The 24,195-nt window shown below is 55.5% G+C and overlaps 1 protein-coding gene across 1 annotated transcript in view; it reads right to left on the bottom strand.

The window, feature by feature from the left end:
- Nucleotides 1-22,103, bottom strand: part of CPT1A (carnitine palmitoyltransferase 1A) — a 42,467-nt gene extending 20,364 nt beyond the window's left edge. The window contains 6 exon segments of the mRNA XM_039840623.1: nt 504-641; nt 1,457-1,558; nt 3,141-3,312; nt 5,526-5,665; nt 7,372-7,524; nt 21,949-22,103. Of these exon segments, the coding sequence (XP_039696557.1) occupies nt 504-641; nt 1,457-1,558; nt 3,141-3,312; nt 5,526-5,665; nt 7,372-7,512 (693 nt within the window). The 5' untranslated portion in view covers nt 7,513-7,524; nt 21,949-22,103.
- Between the last annotated feature and the right edge of the window lie 2,092 nt (nt 22,104-24,195).

Below are 24,195 nucleotides of genomic sequence, written 5' to 3'. Positions count from 1 at the left end.
TCAATCCTGCAGAGCCTCGGTGCTAAAATGGGGTCCACAGATGTTGCTTCACCGCACCCCAGCACGACGCCCCAACATCCCCCAAACGGCTAGCAATCTCTTCCTGTTCCGCGACCGAGGGACCGCTTTGTTTTCTCACTGTGTAAAAGCACACATATGCACAGAACGGTGTGCACGTCGGCCTGAGCGTACGTGTGCAAATGTGTGGGGATTCACCCCCAGCGCCTGATAAACAACGGAAGTGACCCCCCTGCCCCTGCCACGCCTCTCGTGCTCCCCACCCAATCGACACCCACTTCCAGCCCCGGCCGCTGGCTTTGTCGCGGTCATGTTGAATACTTTCTCTTCCACGTCAGCCGTTCCTCAAAAACCGCCACCCGTTTCATCTGCCAAATGTCCCCTCTCGCCCGCCGCGCATGGGGAAGCCCAGCTCATTCATGGAACTGATTACTATTTTCATACAAAAAATTCTATCAGAAAAAATACTGTGTGCATATACTCACATAATTGGTAGCCCACCAGGATTTTAACTTCAGATACCACTGTAATCTTGGCCCGAGATTGACAGCAAAATCTTCTGCCAGAGCTGTCATCCGTTTAAAGTCAGCTTCCTTCATAAGAGGCTTCACCGATTCCAGATACTGTGGTTGATGAGAAAAATAGAAGACAAGTTAAAACGCGTGGTGTCCTTAGAAAAAAACCTCTAAACGTCTTTAAAAGATTTGAAAATCTTCCCCACGTTGGTTTTGCTGGCCCTCACACAAACTGGCTAACTCCAAGGTGATGTTTTAGATTAGTGAGAAACCATGGAACTTTCTCGTCTTGTATTGGCTCTACAAGCTCCCCAGATCCTGCATCAGCACAAAATCACCTATGCGGCTTGCAGATAATTTGGAAGGAAGTTTTGATAGTGCTTCCTCTCCGTTATCTGGCTCTTAACAAGAGCTCCCCTTCTCACTTAGGTTGCCATGTGCCGATGAGAACTCAGGACACCTGGGCAGGAAGGAGGAGCCAGAAGGATGACAGGGAACGGGGCTGGCCACACCCCCGGCCAGGATTTCCATAGCACTGTGAAGTCACCTAACGCCACAGAACCATATACTTTAAAATGGTCAGTTTTATGTCATGCGTATATTTACCATGATTAAAACGATTAGTAATGTAATGTAGCAAAACCACTGAATTGGACACGAGGAGTGAATTATATCTCGATAAAGCTGTTAAAGTTTTTTTGCCAAGTGGTTTCTCTATCAAATATGATGCCTTTATGTTAAAAAAAAATACACACACACACACACACACACACACACACAAAGGCAGCCCTACAAGGCACCCTGCTGGGAGCTAACACAGCCAGACGACAGCAAGCTAACTGACAATCACCACGACGTCGTACACGCTCATCCTACAGTCGACGGGCACAGTGGGCGTCCCCGTGAGCCGACACCTCGCCTACCCTGTTCACGGTGTCCTTCACGGCCGGGACCGGCAGGCGTGGCAGAGAAGTCTGGAAGCTGTACAACATGGGCTTCCGACCCGAAAAGACCTTGATCATACACTTAAAAAAAAAAAAAAAAGAAGCACGTTTTAAAGGGTGAGACTTCGCGGAAGACGCAAAACCAGTTCTCAGGCGTCCGCGGTCTGCCGACGGTTTACAGGTGTTTTCCCGCTTGTCTATTTTCTGGCCCGACCCTCACGGGCCGTAGCGAACAAACAGGCAACCCCAAATAAAAACCAGCTGAATGGAACCCCCAAATAAAAACCAGGCAACCTCAAATAAAAACCAGGTGTGACAGAAGCATCGTTGATGGCCCGCCCAGCCGGGGGGTGGTGGCAGTCTCCGGCCAGGGCCTGACCCGGGCACCGTGGGATCACAATCTGGCTGCCCTGCTCCATGTGAGGCGGGTCCGCCCACCTGCTTCCGCAAGGCCCTGGGTTTGGGGACTGGCTCAAAGCTCTGGCAAAGACTGAGCTAGGTGCCTGAATCTCAAGCCCACCCCAGGAGAAGCCACGTACCCGCTTCGGTCACTGGTAAGCCTAGTGGACGGCACACACTTGCCTGCTATCGGCCTTTGCTTTAGGCTGGAATAACCTAAACTTTGTGTAATAACTAGGTCATCTCATGCTGACCAGACCACCAAGCAATTTCTAGGGCTCGTGGTGGGTGTGGCTTGTGCGTGTGAAAGAGGCGAATCTTGATGATAAAAAGCGCTGGAACTCGACTGGACGTCAGCCGTGAACGTCGCCCTCGGGGAGGCTGTTTAACTTGTTCACATGTAACATATGGGGAACCATCTCTGCATCTCTCCTGGGTGTTAAATTCTGCTTCTCTGGAAATCAGACAACTTAATCCAAGCGACAGAAGTCGGTTTGGGAAAGACGAAAGGCAGGGGTATGCGGTGGGCTCGCACACGGGGGTGGCACCCCTGTGTCTCCCAGACTTCTCTCACCAGCGGACCCCTGGGAAGGCAATCAGCCTGCGGATGGTCAGCACTCAGTGAAACTGGAACAACACCCTCGCACACGGCTGACGACCGGCTCCCGGGCTAAGGGCCGCAGAGAGCTGGTGGAACACACTGGAAGCTAAGGGTGAGTCAAGGAGACTTGGTCGGCCTGGTCAGCCAGGGAGACCAGTTAACGCCCAAGTTCAGCTAGATAAAGCTACAAAGAAGTGAGCAGACGATGCTTTTACTTGATGGATGACCTGGATGACAAACCCAGCAGACGTTAGCAGAAAACGTTCAGAACTCAGCATCGTTAAAGAAAAGCACTCTTTGGACTAAACTCACGAGTCATGGTGAACCGGGCCTCTCCAACGATTAGAGGTTACCTCCTCAGTCACCAGCCCAGGGTCAGAGGAGGAAAAGGTCCTGTGAGGACACTTCTTTCACAAGGAAAAGCCACCCACATGAGACACACTAGGTTAAGTGAGATAAGCCAGATGCAGAAGGACACTCATGGCCTCGCCGTCTGTGGAATCTAAGATACTCCAACTCGTGGACGTGGCAACCACAGCAGTGACGGACGGCCTGGGGCCGGGGACCTGCCCCGTGCACAGGGCTCTCGCATGGCAAGCCCCCCTCAGCGAATGGGTTCGGACGACGCACACCGGGTCTGCATCCGGGGGACGGCGTGATTACCATCCAGATTTTGGTGGCGCGGCTCAATTTGCCGTGCTCGGCGAACATCCAGCCGTGGTAGGACAGCAGCACCTTCAGAGAGTAGCGCATGGTGACGATGAGGGCCACCCACAGGCCCGTGCCGAAGATGACGCCGCTGACCACGTTCTTCATCTGGCTGGACATGCAGCCGCTGCCGGGACAAGCCGCGAATGCGTTAGTGAGCGAAAGAGGCTGTGGGTGACCACCCCGCGGGCCGCTACCCGCCGCCTTCCGCTGACGCTGATGACATCGCAGGCCCGGGTCGGGGACCAGGGTCAGGCCTATTAACCCAGCTACTCAGATGCAGGCATTTTTCTCCTCACCTTGAAACGAATGCCACCCCCCTGCCCCCACCCACTTTGGTGATCTTCAAAATGAACCTGGGCTAATTTCTGTAATGAGTGGGGGGGACGCACATCTTACTCTGGGGTCTAGGGACGATGATGGAGGTGACGTGGGAGGCTGTGGCCTGCCCCACGATAACTGCACCCCAGAGACCCCCACACCAGACCCGCGTCGCCTCGGCCGGGGGCTCACAGCAGTTCCATGACGCCCCCACCCTGCACCCTACGATTTCTTTCCTCGAATTTCGAAGTTCGCTGTTACGCATAAAAACTCAGATTGTTCAGCAAAAATATCACCTCAACGATTCATGTCGAAAGAGCTTGTTTTTGATCTAGGTGGGAATATTTATCGTGTATAAACAAAGAAACTGATTGCATAAAATGATCATTTAAATAATAAAGACGACACGTTTTCATTACCTAAGGAAAGTGATGTATTTTACGGCGAAGATGAGACTTTAGAAATGAGAAGAAATGGAGCCATTCGCAACTCTTTTGCGGTTTTGCTTTTAGTTTTAGTTGTTTTGGAAACCACAAAATATTTACAAAATAAAAACTAAGTGTGCAGCAAACGATTAAAACAGCCACTGTACAACCTGAAGCTATCTCCAGCATTTTGGAAATCTTCAACTTAACATTTTCTAATACTTAAGTGACACAGAAACATGTATCTTCAAGGTAAAAGGCTTCTGCTTCAAAACTGGCATCTTTCTAGAACCTGTCAAATCTTGACTTCGACTTTGTCATCTCTACTCGAAACCTACACGTTGCTTTCTGATCATGTCACCCACAAGCGAACTTAGATTCAGGGGTTTGAGCAGCTGTCTTTCAAGTGATCTATATGCAGCTGTCTAAGGGCTACCCATGTACCGAGTCACAAAAACGATACGGTATCTGAGCATTAACAAATAAATGACATGCTCAGGGTTTTCTACACATATATAGTACTTTGATGAAAAGCGTGAGCAAAAAAGCTTCTTGTAAAGAACTCTGTCCTCTGAGGCTGCAGGGGATGGACAGAGTAGCCGGACACCTGAGCCTGTGAACGCGGCCACGCGGGGTTGTGGGTCTCCCTTCCCCAAAGACTGCTCTGGAATAGCCCTTCGGCCTGTTGACACTGGCCCTTAACCTGGTCTTTCTAAATCTGGGACAGGGATGGCCCAGTTACCACAACTGGTTTAGAGGGACGAAGAAACAAATCTTATAAAGACCCAGATTATAAAGGCTTTAAATAGCCAACACGTGTAAATATCATCCAGTGTTAAGAGACAGCCCACACTCAAAACTAAATTAAAAATCTCTATTAAGACTCACAAAAGCCTGAAAAGTAGGTAGCAACAGCACAGTGTGTGGGTTAAATAAGCTGTCCGCAGGCCTGTGCCCCTTGGGAACGAAAGGATGAGGGGGCAGAGGCTAAGGAATGGAGTGACGAGTGACAAGCCCCAGCTGCCCCAGTCCCCAGGCAGACCAAGGACTCTGGCAGGTGTCCAGGTCAGTCACGCTTCCACCAAAAGGACAGGAGTTTAGATTCTGCGTCCTGCAGACACACATAAAGGCACGAGCCAGTTCTTGCGGCTACGGGCCACTGGGCTGGACTCTCAGTTAGTCCTCTGAGTCCAAGGACTTCCAAAGGAACAGTATTTAAATCCAAACCACCCGCAAGGTGCTGGTTTAGTGAAGGCCCAGGGTTCCTCTGTTTAGCTTAGGCCGGACCCCCACCCCCCACTGCAGACACGGCCGGGCACCGAGGGGACACACCCGGCTGCATCTCGTCCTCCACGGACTTCGCCCGCCTTCCACACCCACTCCTGGCCCGACAAACAAGGCCGATTACGGGACGAGGACGTGGGGACCATTATGTTCCTGGGGAGTGGGCGCCCGGGGACCGGCCCAGTTCACGAGGAGAAAGCTGGCATAGAACGGCACATCGCATCCACAACGGTGACAGACGTGAAAACACCCCCAGCAAAGCCGCCCGGGGCACTTTCTACGCAACCTGAGATGGGGAAGGATGGCTTACGTCGTGTCGAGGGTCCGATTGATTTTTGCGATTATTCCCAGCGAGGGGTCGACCTTGGCATACATCGTTGACATCACGCCCACCACCACGATGAGCCAGCTGGAGGGACTCGCCGGGTACACGCCCGTGATGACGCCATTCTGAAAGCAGACACGTGTGAGCCGCGCCTCTCCCACAGAGTCCCACTGGCCCGCCGGCGACGGCCCCCGGGGAGGCTGTCACCGCTGGAAATCGACCCCAGAGCCTCCACCTGCAGCTGCCCCCACTTCTGTCCAGCTCCATACCATGAGCCAAAAGCGTCCCTAAAAGTTTCCCCGAGTGACACGTTTGAATCTCCTAAGGGACTGGTTTAACGCAGATCCCAGGAACCACCCAGACTCACTCGTGACACCCGTGAGGGTCAAGGGCGTCACTGAGCCAACCATGAAGTCCTCTCTCCCAAACCCACCACCCCTGGGATGCCCAAACCATCCCCGCCCCCTTCCTCCCCGCCCCAATCGGGACACCTCTTGGCCCCGAGTTACAAGAGACCTCACTCCGTGTCGAGAATTTGCTGTAGGAGAATTCTGCCAACCCGCCCCACACATCCCCAAAAATGAAACCGAGGAACAGCAGGAGGGCAAAGGAGAGAGAGATACACGAGCCAAAATTGGTAAAACGCTGACCGCAGTGGAATCTGGGAGCCAGAGGTGCGGCTCGATTAGGCTAAGCTAAAACGGAGGGAGGAAGGTTCTAGATAGGGCGTCTTGGCTCTCCACACCTCCCCCGCCCCCAGCTGCCCTGACCCCTGCGTTGATCAGCGCGTTGGGCAGGCAGGTCAGGCACGGCCGGGCGCTGTCCTGCAGCACACACTTTCGCACCCATCGGCCCTGCTTTCTCAGCTGTGCTATGAGGGCCTTGAAGTCAGAGAGCAACATTCCCACTGGGGTGAAACGTGGCCGCCCCCCTGCACCCCAGTTTTATTTCCCTCCGCCTGAAGGCCATGAGAGTCCTCGGCGAGGCCGGGCGGGCAGACTTCGCTTCCCCGGGAGGTGGTGCTCGCCTCCACTTCCGGTGAAGGGCACTGGATGGTGCCAGCAAGGGACGGGGTGTGTGACCTATGCGCCTGGGCCCCAGAACCCGCGGGCTGGGCCCGGGGACGCCGGCCCTCCGCTGTCACTGCTCCAGCCTACTCTGGCTCCGGGGCCTGTCGCAGCCGCCCGCCTGTGCAGTTACCCACTCAACAGGAAAAATGGGGAATGAGACACCGACTCTAGGGGGCGCGTGGCATTCACGTGTGACTCGATACTCTTTCCTCTTGCTTCAATTTTTCTAAGTATGGCGCTTATTCCTTCTGTGATTTTTAAAACACACAAAAATGAACCCGAAGCAGGACACGGGCTTGAAGCAGTGAATTCACTTCCTCTCTTGCAGGTAAACAGAATCGAGAACATGTGAGTTAACTGTACTTGAATTTCTGTGCACATCTGCCGACGTCTGAATGTTTTCTCAGTGAGATCGCTGTCAAGTAAACTCCCTGCCCTTTCACACCGCTAGAAAAGGATGCTTTTTCCACAAAGCGTGTAGGGTTCTGGACTCGGGGCCTTTACTCTGCTTCTAGCGAACAGACCACTCGCCCTGAGCCCCGCCCTCCTCACCTGCCCAACAGGTGACTCGCCCTACCTCCCTTCCAGAATTCCCTTCACGAACTCAGCGAGCCCAACAGATGTGACGGCATTTCGTGAGCCATAAACGCCATGAAAATACAGTGTGCCAAACACCAAAATACAAACAACGCGCCCTACACCGCTCAGACTCGAGAGCCTCAGCGCAACCACCGCACACACTGAAGTGCACGTCTGAGGACCTTGAATCTGATGAACCTCTTCTTCCACGAGTGGAGTCCAGACAGATAGATCTGCTTGAGGGCCTCGTGGCTCAGCCGCAGGTCGATGCCGTCTGGGGTGACGGTGAACTGGAAGGCCACGGCCTGGTGGGCTTCCGCCATCTTCGTGGTCTCCTGCACAGAGAAGGGCAGACTGTGACACGGCGGGACATCTCACCGGACGTGAGGAAGCCCCTACGCAGGCGCGTCATTCGTTTTGGATTTAAAGTTTCCCACCCCGTTGGACAGACTTGACATTTTTCATTAACAGATCTGATTTCATGGTTACATGTTCCCCGTCCCCAGCCTGTCCAGTTGCCTCTGCTGAACGGCCCTAGGTCATCGGCAAAGGCTAGGCGAGAAACCCCTGACCCCCGGCCCTGGCCATTCCCCAAACCATCCCTCCAGGCGACCAGCCCAGGCCACACCCAGCTGACACAAGAAGCTGGTGGCTATCTAGCCACTCGCCAAGGCAGAAGCATATGCCATCCCTGCCACCAGCCACCCGGAGACCACAGATAAGCCCACGATGGCCCCGAACCCTTCGGGTAGGAGCAGACGGACACCAAACGCCGTGCTTGGTGTCTTGAGAAACCATTTTAGGCACCATGAAAGACACTACAAACACCAGGCACAGAGGCCTCAGGACAGAGCCAGGCCTTCCTCCTCGGAGGCTGTGACCAAAATCAAACTCAACGTGAGGGGTGGACATCACTGGAGCCCCGCCCCCAGCCCCGCCCCGGCCGCAGCGCCTGCCTGGCTGGCTGCCCCCCAGGCCCCGCACTCCCGGCAGAGGGAACACATTTCAACGCAGGCGCTTCGGCATCTGCTGTTCGTTTCTTGCCTCCCATCATTTTGTTCCTGCCTGGCCAACTGCTGACACGTGGCCCCCCGAGGCCGCAGTCTCTTCCCTTGTGGCCTCCCCTCGCCCCGGCTGGCCCCTCCGCCACCTTCTGAAGGCAACTGATCAACCGCACCACCTCGTCCGAAACTGTCTGCACAGAGTGCCACGTGGATGCAAAGGCAGCTGAGAGAGAAAAAAGCCTGTCGAGAACCGCAACGAAAATCTGAAATCGCACGTGTGTGTTTTCTCATCAAACGCCGTCTTTCCTGCCTCCACTCAGTTAAGCCTGTAGAGCGCAGAGGCAGGACCCACCACAATCAACAGAAAACCCCGTTTCAAAGATGCCCAGTTAGGACAGTCAGACCAGCCTCGTCTTCAGCCACTCGGAGCGAACGACTCCATGAGCAGGCCCTTGAGAGGCGCCCAGCTATCATGCATTTGGTCGTGAAACAAGTATCTGTTGACTGCCTCCCATGTGCCGACCATGACGGGGTCGAGATGCTGGCAGAAAATGTCCCTCTGCCCACCCCCTAGCTCAGACAAGGAGGCAGAAAGAAGAGGAGGTGCCATCAGGTGACACTGTTGACCAGAAGAGGGATCAGCTAGAAGGCAGACCTTTCGGGCTTGAAGGTAGACAGACCTGTGCAAGGACTGGAGGTAGAGGTCAAGGGCATGGCGCCTGGGGTCAAGGGCTGGATGGCAGGGGGTCAGGGCTGGTGGCTAAGGTTCAAGGCAGGGCAGCTGGGGTCAAGGACAGGCAGCTAACTTCAGAAAGGAAGGCCCAGAGGCAGCCACAGGAGGCAGCTGGGAAGATGGAAAAATGAGGCTTTAAGGTGGGTATTTGTTACAGTTCTGCTCTAAAGACCACTCCGGATGCTGTGTAGAACTTGGGTGGGGCCGGAAAGCACAACCAGAAGCCGAGGCAGTGTTCCAGGAGAGAGTGGTCCAGAGTGGGGACGGTGGGGACAGGGAGGACGGCCCACTCCAGACAGGCTTCAGAGGCACTCTGGGGCTCCCGGTTTGGATGTCCCGCTCGGTAGAGCCATTCCCTGACATGGGAGTCTCAGCGTGCGAGGGAGGGCTGGGCGCAGAGAATTCACGGGTGGGCCTGCCACGTTTGATGTCACCAGGGGCAGAAAGAGAGGCTGTCAGCTCGCAGAACCCGAGAGCTCTGCTTTGATGAATTTTTGGGGGGGGGAGTCTAATTTTAGCTCAGTGCAATCTGCAAGCATTCCAGAATGTTCACATACTATTTAGCAGGCATGGAGCAAGCTGCCTTAGTCTGGCCAGGTTTGAAGAAACGGATCCCACTTTGGAGAGCGGCAAGCTCTCTAAGCAAATGCTTGCTTCAGGCCCATCCAGAATGATGAAGAAAGCACCCAAACCGACCGCTCTGGATCCAGCTCTCAGAAAGTACCCAAGTGGCTCTAAGGTTCTCCAGGCTAGCTGGGCACAATGAACTGCCCCCCTGCACCCGCCTCCACCATCAGAGCCTTCGGGGTGAAAGGAGGCAGGTTCTGGACAGCGTGTGCCACGACAAATAAAATTATGTGACCGCTACCCTTACAATGAGTGCACAAGACCTCTCAGGGGCTTCATGCGGAACGTGAAAGAATTATTAACTGCAGTAGATTAAACATAAGCACAGTGTTTGCAGCCAATGCTGTCCACAGGTGTGTACGGACCTTTGCTAGGAATCTCACCTCTGCTGGGGAGAGGCAGACAGACGGAGAACGTTTGCATCTCTGAATTTAAGGATTTGCTTGTTTGGATTGATTCAGACTAAAAACCCAACGTAAAGCATCCCAAATGCCCCCAAAACAGTTTGTTTCTCTCGCTCTGCAGTGTCCGAGGTGGGACGTAACGGCCCCGACACTGACGGGGGCGTGAGAAGCTCCCTGTGCAGATCGAACAAGCGAAAACTCCACCCTCGGCGCTGGCGTCGGCAGCCTCGTGGATGCTTAGAAACGTTTACGATTGGGATACCACCTCCTGCGGCCAACAGGGAAACGCGAGTGATCGAAGTCACAGGAAAACGGCAGGTCGCACCCACCGGTGACCAGGGCCGGCGAGGAAGGAGCTGGAGAGACTGGGAACCACGCACACTGCTGGTGGGATGGGAAGTGGCGCGGCCCCGCCGCTCGGAGAGCTGGGACCCCGAGATCCCCCACGACCCTGCTGTTCCGCCCCGGGGCGTGTGCCCCAGAGAACCGACAACGTGAGCCCGGACCTCCACGGCGGTAGCGCGCATCGTCGCCGCAAAGCGGAAAACCCCCCCGATGTCCTCCCACCGACGAACTGGAAAACAGAATGTGGTCCTGGTCCCTCCCCACGAGAGAATGCTCCTCGGCCGTGAGAAGGAACGCAGCGCGACACACACGACCCCACGGGCCGACCGGAAAAGGCTCCGCTTCGGCCGAAGGAGCCAGACCCGAGAGACCACACGGTGTAATGCCTCCGTGTGTCCGTAACGCCCGGCACGGGCAAACCTGCAGACAGAAAGCCGAGCGAGCGGTCCCCGAGGGCTGGAGGGGGTAGGGGGCTTGGGGAGTCACGGCTAAGGGCAGGAGGGTATCTTTTTTGGGGTGATGAAAATGTCCCAAAACTGAAGGCGGTGATGCTTGCACCTACCTGTGCATAAACTAAAAACCACGGATGCGTATACCCTTCAGATGGGGGGGTGGGGGGCTGTGTGGATGTGAACTGTATCTCAATAAAGCTGTTATTTAAAAAAAACACATTTATGCACCTAAACCCTCCTCAAACATACAGTTCAGGACGGGCAGGGGGACGGGTCACTCCTCCTTTGCCCCCTCGTCCTCCACTCCTACTACAGACTCCTTCAAACTGACCATTATCTTGCGGCATTAAGGAACGACGACAATCTCGGGCGGCATTCGACACTGTGGCTGTCTCCACACCGTGGCTGCTTTTAGCATTCCGGACTGAAAATAGTTACTGACTCAATTTTATTTTTAGCACGTCTGGGATTTGCTCCGAAATCATCGGGGGTGGGAGGCATGGCTTGACGGAGGTGTCAACTGGCCACGCGTGAGAACTGGTGACGTTGGCGGCCGTGCGGCCGTCCGCGATGCTAGTCTCTCTTCTTCCGTGTGTGTGTGATCTTCTCGATCGATTTCTTAGAATATGATGAGTGACACACCTGACATGGCAGTCGGTGCTAAGTCCCACTCACACCTGCGGACGCTTTTCAAAGCCCCTGACCCCTTCGAGTGCACCCCGGCGACCTTGCGGGAAGCGTGCCATGCCCCTGAACTCGGCCACAGTGTCTGCTACATGGAAATACCTGCTCAGCCTATCCAGCTACACCTGGTTTAACAACAAAAGAGAGAGCACGAGGCTGCCTGTCGGGTCACCGTGCCCCCTGCCCCATGGCACCATCGCAGGGATGGCCACCACTACACCGGCCACAGCACACACACCCCACCTGCTGCCTTTTGCCCAGGTGGGTGTGGGTGCAGCCTGACCACACTGCCCTGCGTCTTGTGCCTGAGTCACCACCAAACGGCAGCCAGAGTAACTGATGACACAGCTGCCATCGTTTCTGAAAGGCTGACTGCAGCCCCTCAACGGAAATCCAGTGCTGAGTCACTAAGCTAGAGGGTCTCTAAGGTCCCTAAAACTAGCAACCTTTTTCTTCAAATGGAAACACACAGGAAAGGTCAGTGGGTAAAGCCATCAGCCCTGCTCCCTCCTCCCCTCAACCCTAAAGATTGAAGGGCTCCCAGACCAGTTTGAAAACCCCTGTGACAACGGTCAAAACGTTCCCTGCTTTGACTGATGCATCCTGTCCCTCCAGGTGTGACACCTGCTGAAGTAAATCAGGTCAGGAGTGCCCCAGCGCTGGCCCAGGTGCCTGGAGCTGAAGCCGCACTGCGGCCACGTGGGAGTGCCCTCCCCACAGCTGGCCCATCCGCCTGCCCCGGGCACAAACTACCACCAGGAGAAGCGTGCGGGCGGGGGAGGGGGGTCCTGCTCCAGCTGGGAGGAGACAAGTCACTAACTAAATCGCGGACAATCAGGGAGTACGAGGACCTCACAAAAGCCCCAGTGAACGTCACCGCATTGTACAGCAAGACCGCCTTCCGCCCTGCGTGGTTTAGGGCTTGGGGCACTGCAAACACAGAGGGGCTCAGTGACACGGACGGACGGACGCGTCCCAGGACCGGCAGCTGCTGATATTTTGCCATACTGACCTGAGACTGCCCTGTCCCCAAAGCTCCTTTCCCGGCCGGCCTCCGTGGAGTCCTGGGACACACCTGTCCAGGCCGGGCCTGGCTGTCAGCCCAGGTGAGAACCCTAACACTCTGTAAAAGGAAGGGTCCAAGGGCCAGCTGGCGGGCCGGGCCTGTGTCTGGATCCGGGCCACCTCACTGGACAGCCTCTCTAGTGGCGCTTCAGCAAAGGCATGGCAGGGCCCAGGTGAGGCAAAGGGCTGGGCCACGTCCCACGTACGGGGCTAACTAAACTGGCAGTCTCCACGCCCGCCACTTCAAGTCCCCTCTTGCCCCGGATGAGGTCTCCAGGCGCACAGACTGTCTTCCAGTTTATCTGCTGCTGCCGCCACTCACCACGCTATCATCCGAGCCGGGGGTCACCGTCCCCCTTCCAGGCCCTCTGTACCCACGGGTCCTGCCCGGGGCTTTATCGCTTGCCTCCGCATCTCTACTGATGTCAGAACAAGTCAACTGAGGGTGGACCCCGCCATCTTTCCGGCACTCCCCGCCCCCACGGGTCCTCTGGCCCCCACACCGCCCCTGCCCTCCTCGCTCCGGGGCGGGGTGGGAGGCAGGCAGGCCCGCTGGCTCTGAGAGGGATTCGCCACCCCACCCCCATTGAGACGCCCAGCTGCCTGGGTGGAGAGAGGTGGCTTCCCCGGGGACAAAGATCCGTGGCACGGCCGCAGGGACCCACCTGCACGGCACAGCGTGCACCTGCGCCCCAAGTTCTCGGGCGGCTGCAGGAGAGAATGTGTGTGCTGGCAAGGAAAGCAGGAAAGAAAGGCCGTAAAGAAACGAGGAAATACAGACCAGACAGAAAGAGCGCTCGACCTCCCCCCACCCGTGTTGGTCACTGTCCCTCAAGTCAGCAGGAGCAACGACCCGAGGGGACAGAGTGAGCGAGACACCTTCTGGGGACACAGGCTGGCTGGCTGCCCCTCCCCTCAGTCTGGCTGGGTGACAAGCGAAGACCTTGGGGGACCCATTTACCTTCCCGCAGGACGGAAATCACTTCTGGCAGGTCAGGTGGAGTCCCCACTGGTGCCCCACCTGACAGTGAGCTGGCACGAACCCCCGCCTTGCCTGAACGCCTGGGGCACCGAAGCCGGGGAGCCTGTGCCACCTTAGAAATCATGAGGCCACTAAGGGGGAGAGGTTCTCCAAGGTCCGCGCAGAGCACCTAAGCATCTTAGGCTAATCGGATTTCAGAAAAACACCTGGATCCGGAATAAGACACTCTGGCTGAGCACAAGGACCTATTTATTACGGCTTTTAACAATTCACTTCTCTGCTCTGCATTAAAGAAACCCTCACCTCCGATCTAGTCCATGGCTGTTCCCTACACCTTCCCAAGGTCGTTCTCCCTGTCCCCTCGGCCAGGCTCCCCTCAGTTAGAGCAGCACTCTGCTCAGCCTTTGAACTGTGGACCAAAAAAGGGAGTTCTAGGGAAAGTAACCTCACAGGGTGATCTGATCATCGATTCCTACCTGGGCAGGTCATGGTGGGCAGTCACAACTCAGGCCTATAATCTTTTAGTGAAAGGTTTCATCTTTGTCTTAAGCAAGCCTTGTCGGTTACTTAGTATCTCATCTAAGTCAACACACCTTTGAAATAAGTAACCACCCTGGAGAGAGAGAGTGAGCTCAGAACCTTGTTAACCACCCCTCCAGGTGGGGCCTCCACCTGACTCACCAGACGTGATTTCTGTACTGGGAGAAAGTAGAGATTGCCTCACAGTGCCATGTTCTTTCTTCTGTCCCCTCCTTAATCTCAAATGCACAAAAGAGACTGCAAAAAATGTCATGCTCTGGAGCATCTGACATCTTGTTCCCCGGCATAGGGCGTCAGTTTGGCTCAAATAAACTCTTAATAAAAATTCTCTACAGGTTTGGACGTTTCTTACATCAACAGAAACCACATTCCCCAAACACGAGGATTCTACCCCATACATGGAGCAATGTCATCTGCCCTCGCCGACCGATGACTGTCACTGTGTTATTCGCTGCATCTCCCAACATCATTTTTGAGCTGCTCCGGGACAGGCAACCTTGTTTGAGTCTCAATCAAATCATGAGGCCCACAGACATTTCTCCAACACCGAATGTCAAAGGAACAGTTCTGGTAGGAAACACAGCGACATCACGTTCACTTTCAGTAAGAGCACCTTAATTTTTAATAGCTTTGCCCAATGCCCCCCCGCAAAATCCTCGGCCAATCCCCTGGTCTGTGCTGTGTTTCTCACCTGTGTCCACTTTGTCGTTTTTCACAATCGATTCCTTTTTAACCTAAAACCTTCGAGATCAGAGGCCTGCAAAGCCTAATGCTGGCCACGTGATCAAGAAGCCATCCCTAAGACGGGTCTGTGCTGGCCGACCTAGTTGGGATGCCATCCCCCCTGTGCCCCGGGTCCCGAAACCCTTGACGAAGGGAGGTGAATGACCATCATAATGCAAAGGGTGGTGCCAGACTTCAAGACGTGCCCGGGGAACTGAGATGTAGAAACCATTTCCCTGACATAAAACAAACAGGAAAACTTGCCATGTCACGAAAATGGTCTTTGTGCTGTCAGGAGTCTTTCAATCTAGCTTTGAAAATCAACGGATCAAAAGATAATCTCCCAGTATCTACGGATGCTGCAGGGCAGTAGATACCTGTATTGGTAGGTAGATGGGCGCCCAGATGAACTTTTGTGCTATGAACAATGACGATACAAAATATTCTTTCTACTAAATTCTGGCATCTGCCAGACCATGTTCCTGTTTTAGCTTCGTTAGACATTTAATTCTCACTGGAACCCCAGGAAATATGTACTACTGCTCCTAATGAGAAAACCAAGGCGAGGCTTGGCCAAGGTCATTGCTAGCAAACAGCAGAAGTGGGACTCAGGTCCAACTCCAAAGGTCACGTGCTCACCTACCAAGTGAAACGGCAGGCAGTCTATGTTAACGATTCCACTTAACACTTCTAAAGTTACAACACAGATACAAAATCAGGTGCCTCCGTTGTAACCAAAACGATGCGAATGTAGCCAGCAATAAAATACAGTAACTACAACTCTAAAATTATCCGCATGCTCATCTTCCCACTGGAATTGCACCATTCACAGGCACAGAGTGGCAGGCCCTGCCTCCCGCGGACGCTCAGCCGACAGACAGCAGGCCAACTCAAGTAGTGGGGACGCCAACAACTGTGCTGGAAACCTTGGAAGAAGGGGCAGCTTAGTGCAGCACGAATGCCAGGCAGGGCCTCCAGGAGCACAGCCCGTGTCCCCTTTCGGGGAGAAAGACAGGCTGGAGGACACTTGGGCCACCACCCCTGGGAAAACTCCCGAGAGACACAGCACGGAGAGAATCTGGAGCACCATCTTTAGCAGAGGGCAGAGCAGTTATCACTCACAACATCTTCTCCTGTGGTCTGGTGACCGAGGCGTGGGAGTGTCCCATTTGGCGCGTTGTCCCCCAGGACGGGCCCCAAGGTGGGGCAACCACATCCCTGCCACGCATGACTGCCAAGGAGGCACCCAGGCTGGCCTCGGCGCTGCTGCCCAAAGCCTATCTGGGAAAGTACCAGGAAGGTTCTGGAAGGGCGTCACCAGCCCAGGGGATTTCCCTGATGCCTGCCCGTGCAGCAACACTGGTGGCTCTTCGCCGGTCCCTCCTTGTTCTTCAGTGTTCACTATTCCCTCTGTGACGCAGCCGATTAGGACGAGAAGGTAGGTGCGGGCAAAAATGAGCGGTAACAAAGAAATGAAGAAATGGCCCCCCTCTACCGGTGTGTGGGCGCACATCACCCCGCGTGCTCTCCGTGAGCCCCGTCGTCAATGACAGGTGCGTGTGACACTAGTAATTGCGCTCTGTGGTTTTTCAGCAAGTGCGTACGTACATCCAAACTGTTATTTCCCGCACCTGATAGAGGCATCTTAGAAGCAAGACTGTGAGACTCAGAACTCACTCGCTGTTTCTGGGGACGGGCGGAGGCTTCACGTCCACGGAGGTGCAGGAACTTTCACTTACGAAGCGTTGTCTCTCGAATTTATGACTGAGCATGCGACACTTGGCATTATTTAAACTGGCCACGTGGCTAATTTCCTGCAGCGAATCGTCTTATAATAAACTATGTGTATTTGCAGAGTGAATGTGTTGAGTCAAGGCAGGTTATGAAGGGAATTCTGAATCATTCCGCTTTCTTTCACAGTTCTCGAAAAACAACACGGCTTCTGCCTGCCGACACGCCATGAAAATAAAACGAACTCGAATTTAAGCCTCATATTGTACATTGACACGTACCGGGCGATCGGATAAACAGAGAAATGAGGTCTTCGCCAGAATTGGGGAGAGGTCACCGAGGGTCACGTTCTCACAAAGGAAACACCGTCCTGGCGACCCTGACTCCCAGCGCGGCCTACTCAGGCCCACGCAGAAGAAAGGGCTTCCTTGCCCGGGGCTGCAACCGCAGGACTGCGGGCTGCTGGGGGAGGCGTGTGCCCGCCCGAACGGGTCCCTGAACCTCTCCTCATCCCAGGGTGCTGTTCCCACAAATGCTCCTAAAACCATGGGGGTGCCCCATACTCCCCTTTGCACCCAGAAGTGCGATGAACTTGTCAAACCACACCTTCCAACCTGGAGAAAGCAAAGTGCTGTCACATCCATCGAAGCCGCCCGCAGCCATGGCGCTGTTTGCCAGCACCTCTATTCATCGTGAACCCTCGAAACTATGCTCACATCTGGCCTCTCACCGGGTCCTCATAAAAGCCCCGTGTGACAGAATGACAGGTGTCAGAGGCACCGCTTCACAACGAGGACATGGAAACCGAGGCACGTGCATGGCTGACTCAGCATCACGTCCAGTGGGCACAGGGGTGGGTGATGCCAATACCCCGCCCCGGCCCTCTGCCTGCACAGCGGCCTGGGGAGGCAGCCAGAAAAAGGAGGGGGCACAGGCTTCGGAGAACACAGATTCCAGGTGAAACTCCAGCTCTGCTACTCACTCATTTGTGTGTGTGTGTGTGTGTGTGTGTGTGTGTGTGTGTCCCCTTGAGCAAATGTCATCACCTTTCACAAGATCTGTCTCCTGGTATGTAAAGTACAGATGCTCCTTGACTTACGATGGGGTTACATCCCAATGAGCCCATCGTTAAGCTGAAAATATCATTCAGTCGAAAATGCATTCAATATGCTGAATCTACCGAACATCAGAGCTTCCTTAACTTAGCCTGCTTACAACGTGCCCAGAACATAACGTCCAAAAAACACTGGGGACACATCGGTTGTTGACATTCGAGACCCAAGGCTGATGGGGAGCTGTGGCTCGCAGCCGCTGCCCAGCCTCAGCATCCGCCTGCCGCCAGTCCAGGAAAAGAGAAAATCACAAAATTCGAAGGGCAGCCCCTATTGAATGTGGATTGTTTCACACCATGGCAAAGGCGAAAAATCCTGAGTCAAAATATCCTGAGTCGGGGATGTCTGTATGGCCACATGTCACGGCAACGGGAGGAGGACAAGTGCCGGGCCCAACCCGGCATGAGGTCTTCACTGCGGGAACTTTCTCTGCTCTTTCCCAGAGGTAGCTCGTGCTGCACACCGGCCTCGGAGAATGCAAACTTCTGCCCTTCTTCCCACGCCCCGACGCCTGGGTCTGACGCCAGGTCTGAGGCCTCCACTACTCGTCCAGGACACGTAACTTTCCGCGACGTTGCGGATTTATTTTTAGTACATCTTGTTAGACCTCACATTGCCCAACAAGGTGTGCTTGTAAAAACTGGACATCAAAACGGCACGCGTTAAATATTTTTAAAGGGCAGTAGAGGACCTGACATTTGGGAAAATCGGTGATAAATGCATAATTTTATAAACGAAAGAATTCACAGAAAAAAGCAAAGTTTGACTTAGAGCCTATGACGGTTTCGTAAAAGCAAGGTTATTTTGTTTTTATTACAAACACGTATTTCTTTTTAAATTAAGAGGCAAAAGAGCCTAGAGAGAGGGAATTAATCCAATGTCCCTGCCCTCACAGAGCTTCCCCCAGGGCCTCATAACACGGAGTGCTGATTGCTGAGCCTGTGGGGGACCCCACAGAAAGCCAGGACTGGCGGGAGGAGGGGTCGCTGACCCCTTGATTTGAGGAAGGAATGAAGCTGCTGGTCTCTAGTCCACACATCCCTGACCACTGCTTCTTGCTTCCCTCCCACGGACTTCCTGTGCCCCAGAAAACTCCCGCCTTAGGGGGCTCGAACATTCTGCTCTGGCTCATGGAAACAGGGAGGAGCCATCTGGGGGAAGAATAGCAGGTGGGGCGTAGTGGACGTTCTGGAAGAATCCAGGGGGAACCTCAGGTTTCTGGGATGGATGGGTGAACCACACGTGGGCAGTCCAGGAGATTCCTTTCCGTTTGAGAATTGGCCCACAACCCTCTGTGACCACCGTACCCTACAACCCGAGAGGCAGGCCTCACTCAGCAGCACTTCAATCATTAACTTCCAAGAGCAGTCCAGGACATTAAGAACGAGCCACACAAAAGAAAAGTAAAGGTGGACACGTCAAGTTGTCCTCAGTCCAGGGCCTGCTGGGAACACAAGGTCCACCTAATATTTGCTTAGGGTAGAAGGTGAAGTTCACAAAAGGCAACAAAATATTACAATCCAACAAGCAGAAAACATTCCTTACTTGTATTAAGTAAGTTTGTTGTTTTTTTTTTAAAGCATGCCCCATACAGTCTAGACTGTTTCTAGAATCATCAGAGTAACTGTTAACAGCGGTGGCTTCTGGAGAGGGCCAGCTCTGCCCAGTACTCCCACATGCACCGCATTTCCCTCTGTACCCAGCGCTTGTCTTACTTATTTTTAAAACAGAAAGGTCCTCGCTGGACTTGAACCTGGCTCAAGCCACAAAATAGAGGCCTCGTTACAGTATGAGGCAGAGTCTCTCTGAAACACACTTTAAACAAACTAGCTTGAGACACAATTTTATTCTCAAAAGCACCAATTCTTCCGGAATTCCAGTCCGGGCTTCCACCGGCAAGAGCACACTGGCCTGCCAATAATAACCAGGAGAGTGACTAAACATTTCTTCCAACAAAGGAAAAAATAGTGCTCGCGATCAAAATACAGAACCAGCCGCGGGCCAGAGCGTTTCCGGCTCCCACCTTCCCACCGCCTTTGCAGTTCAGGCTGCGTCAGAACAGCCCGCTTGGAACGCGTCCTCGCAGGCTCCGCCAGCAGCGGCACCCCGCGCGCTCCGCCCTCCCTCCCCCACCGCGCGCGGCAGTCACGTGACGGCTCAGAAAAGTAGGGGAAAGGTTACCGCGAGCCCCGCCCCCGGCCTGGCGCGCCCGGGCCGCTCAGATCCTGTTCCACCAGCAGTGCCCGGGGAGACCTTCCGGAGCTAGCTGGCGCGCGTCGCCGGCCCTGCCGCCCCCGCGACAGTGTGCGAAACGCAGCGCCTCTTCGTGGGAAGGCCGAGTTCTGCGTGGTCAGCCTTGGGGGCAGTTAAGGGCTTAGTGCGCCTGATGACATCACACAGCAGAAACCCAGCACCTCGTCCCCGCGAGCCTGAAGCGCGTCCGGAAGGGGCTCGCTGCAGATGCCCAGGGAAAAATTAATGGTGTTTCTATGAATGGGCACGCGGTGCTGGGATTGCGTAAGCGCGGGCCCTCGCCCCAGGACTCCCTGGAGGACCCGGTTTGACCGCTCGGTGACCACTGGTCCCGGCCAGGGCCAAGGGCGGCAGCCACGCCAAGTTTCTTCCCGTCGTCTCCGGGTTGGGCCGCTTGTTTTCAGAACAAACTCGAAAGATTATTTTGGCCTGTGCATGATGCCAGTTTCTGCCACTCTGATACAAAGGATGTGCACTCCTAAAGACGGCCCCGTTTTGTCTGATTCCAACAGCTGTTCGGATGGAGATCAGTGTGCAAGGTCAGGTCTAGCCACTGCAGCTTAGGAAGGAAACCGGTTATTTGCATACGAAAAGAGCCCCCGGGGCGCACAGAAGCAGAACACTCCAAATGCGGCGTTCAGTTCCTATCACACACACGCCCTCGCTGCGCGACTCGTGTTATCAGCATTAATGTCCTCGTATTTACGTCACACTCCCTGCAAATCGCCTTAAATAATTTGGAAAGGGGTTGAGCGATGGATAAATTAAAGACCAGTAAGTTCGGCCATTTTTTTTTTCATTTGATTTGTGGTGTAGAAGGAAACAAACATGCTTGAATATCTGGAATGACCAGAAACAGGACGCTTGTTGCAAGAAAATAGTGTAAAGAAATACAAGTTTCAAAAGCTTAGATTGGTTTTCATTGTGTTCGGTAACTTACAAAGTTACCAGTTTCCTACCAAAACTTCCCTTTATTTTAATAATACATGGAGTGGAGCATAGAGGGGCCTAAAGCATATCCAGAGTTGGGAATTTTAAATCTGTTCTGTATTCAACCTGGTTAATTACTTGGGATTTTTAACTTTTGGCGTTAAAAAAAAAAAAATCAGCCCTCATTTTGGTTCCCTTCGGCTCCAATAAAAGCCAGCTACCGTTTTACGTTCTGAAGACGCTGACCCACAGCCTTTTCCAACAAAACGAAAGAAGCTGGCTGTTGGCTCGCGGAGGGAGCTGGGGTTAGGGAATGGCCGCATCAGGGTCGCAGGCCAGGTTCGTCCGGGCCTGGTCACGTGACGCCACCCCTACTGGCGCTGCAGCTCCGGGGTCCCAAACGACCTTGGGCAGGTTCTTCTCGCCCACCCTCCCTGGACCCCGAGAGGCAAGGGAGAGGGTGCGGGCACTCGCAAGCTGGGACCCCGGCCCAGCGCCCTTATCCCGTGCCAAGGGCGTGTCCCGACTGGTGCACTGCGGACGGGGTCAGCCGCGCGAGGTCCGAGCGCCCCTTGGCTCCTTCGGGGGACTATTGTATCCGCAGACCTAAGCCATTCCGGGCAGGGCAGTTGCATCATAGGGAAGAATGCCGGTGGCCCAAGTGGCCCCAGGCCGGAGGCACCCGCCAAGCCCAGGGAACCAAGCATCCTCCGCCTCCTGCACTGTACCTGCCTGCGGGTCGACCGACCCTCGGGCTGACCCCCAGACCCAATCCAGTCCTGGGGAGGCGGGTGAGATGGGGGCGGGGAAGGGACCCGCAGCCTGACAGACCCCGGGCCGGAGGCGTCTTGCCAAGTCTGGAGGGTAGGGCATCCCTCCCGCTGGCGCACGGGACCTGCCCACGAGCAGACCGACCCCATTGAGGATCCCCGGACCCAAGCCACTGTGGGGGTGGGGGGGTCCCCACTCTGCTCCGGCTTCTCTATTGATCCGCCGTCCAAGGGGGATGCTGGGGTTCTCCTCTGCGTCCACCTCCGGCGGCGGCCCCCCACCCTCCGCCTGGGTCTGGGTGCCCCGCAGGCCCCCGCGCGCTCCTGGCCCTCGAGTCCGGCACAGCCCGCAGGGCGGCGCCCATCAGCCTTCCCGGAGGCTCTCGGCCTGCGCCCGGCCTTACCAAGTCCGGGAGCGGATGCGCGGCGGCGGCAGTGGAGGCGGCGGAGTGAGCGAGCTGCGATCCAGCACCGGGGGCTGGAGGGCCGCGGGCGAGGCCTGCTGCACCGACGCCGGCCGCCGCGGATTGGCGGAGGCGGGCGCGGGCGGCGGCTTGGGACTCCCGGCGGGCCGGGGGCGGGACCTGGACGGGGCGGGGCATCTGGAGAGGCGGGGCCTCGCGGGGCGCCCAGGGGAGCGTGTCAGGTGAGGAAACCGAGGCTCCCACGGGTGCTCACCGCTCCTGCCTCCGTCTGCATAGGGTCTAGGGTGAGACGTGGGCCAACTCATTAGGGCCCTGCCCGTCAAAGCGCTTAGCGCAGCGCCCAGCTCGTGCTCGCCGTTTGGAAGGCATTGCCCTCTGAAATCCTCACGGCGCCCCTATATATAGCTGATCCCAGCCCGGGGGAGAAAGGCGGCTGAGTTGCGCACGATCACCCAGCTAAGAAGATGGATGCGACATTGGCCTCTGGGCGACTCCAGGGCTCACGCCCCCAATCCGACCTGATTTCCCTGGGGGGGGGGTTGATGCGACTCGGAGTCAGTGTGTCTCGTGGGGCCGACACGCTAATGGGGATTCCGGCGACCTTTTTTGGGGTCTCCTCCTCCTCTGATTGGGATAAAAATAGCTCCATTGAGGGCTTTGATATGATTTCGTAAACTAATCATACAGGCACCTAACGCATAGTAGATGCCAGGGGGGGAAAAAATGGCTGGAGGTGGAGACAGAGGGACCGAGAGACCCTTTGCGCCGGTGACTGACTCGGAGTGGGGCGGAAGTGGAAACTGCGCACCGGCGGACCCCAGGGTCTAGGCCCACGGCGGCTGCGGCGGGGGCTCCGTGCTTCCCGCGGGGTGAGCCGCCCTTCCGCTGCCTTGGCCCGCAGTGTACCCCAGGCCCGAGCTGCAGGTCCTGCGTACAGTAGGTGCTCCATAAATGCACCAGTTTTATGAACAAAGACCCGGCTCTCCTAAATTTAGGTCAATCACTCCTTTTCGTTATGAAAAATCCGCTCTTGCCTCTCTATCTTTCTGTTTGAATTATTTGGCCCTAACCGCAGAAGGGTTTGGAAGAGAAAATGAAAGTTCTCTCTCGCTCCCGCCCCCACCGCTGCCACCGGTACAGTTAACTGTTGGCACACACTGTCCAGGCCGTTTGCGGTGAAGTCATAGCTTACGCGCTATTTGTAAAGCTCTTGGGTTTTCACTTGGCTTCTGTCGGGGACGGTGTTCCCTGTCCAGGCTCAAAGATGATCGTCCCTTCCGCAATATTTAACCTATCCCAAGGACATTTAGGTGCTCCCCCCAGCACACGCACGCCCTTTTCACCATTGCCGGCGTAAGTAAAGCAGCGTTGGCCTTCTCTAGGGGTCAGTGAGCGCCCGTTTTTCTCTGTCAATCCCTAGAAGTGAAGCAACCAGGTCAAAGGGCAAGCAAGTGAGACTTTTGGGACGCGTGGGAGCGGGGCCTTGCCTCCAGGAGCTCACCAGCGCTGGCTGTCATTTCCCCTTCTATAAATCTTTGCCAGCCCTGAAGCTGCGGGTAGCTATCTGTCTCTCTTTATTTTAATATGAGTTTCTTTGTGGGTTAGAAGTTGGCCCTGACCCCCGCAGATTTCGCTGCCAAGAAAGCAGGTGGTCAAGGCCAGGGCATGCCTGCCCCACGTGACTGCACTGCACCTGCGCTGCTGGCCGCTCCGGGGTCCCCCGCGCGCCTCTCCCAGCACGTGGGATTTCCTGGAATCTGGACTGTCACCCTCACCTCAAATACCCTTTCCTCCTCCCCCTGGAACCCCAGCCACCAGCAGGTCTCCATCCCAAGGTCACTTTCTCACTCTGTGCTGTCATGCGACCCGCTGGGATTGGCCCGGCGCCAGGTCTGTTCCCTGGGCTCTCGGCCTTGATCGTGCATCGCTCCCTGCGCGCCTCTGCGCCACCTGCAGGCAGGGCAGGGCAAGAGCAGGGACCCTGGTGGATCCGAGCACCCGGGTGTTGCGCTCACCTTTGACCCAGTTACCCGGCTCTGCCCCGGCGATAATGAGCCCACGCCCACTGGCAACTCCAGCCCTGCGGTGGAGGCGTCATTTCCCCCTCAGCTCTGCTCCCCGGGACTGCAGCTTCCTGGGGCGGCTGGAGGCGGCTGTTAATACAGAACAGAGGAACTGGGCCCTTGGCCAGCTCCAGGGCACGGGCCGATCCTGAGTTCCCTGGAG

The sequence above is a fragment of the Pteropus medius genome, unplaced genomic scaffold (assembly GCF_902729225.1).
Source record: "Pteropus medius unplaced genomic scaffold, Ma_sr-lr_union100, whole genome shotgun sequence".
NCBI classification, from domain to species: domain Eukaryota; kingdom Metazoa; phylum Chordata; class Mammalia; order Chiroptera; family Pteropodidae; genus Pteropus; species Pteropus medius.
This window is presented reverse-complemented; position numbering and strand designations above follow the sequence as displayed.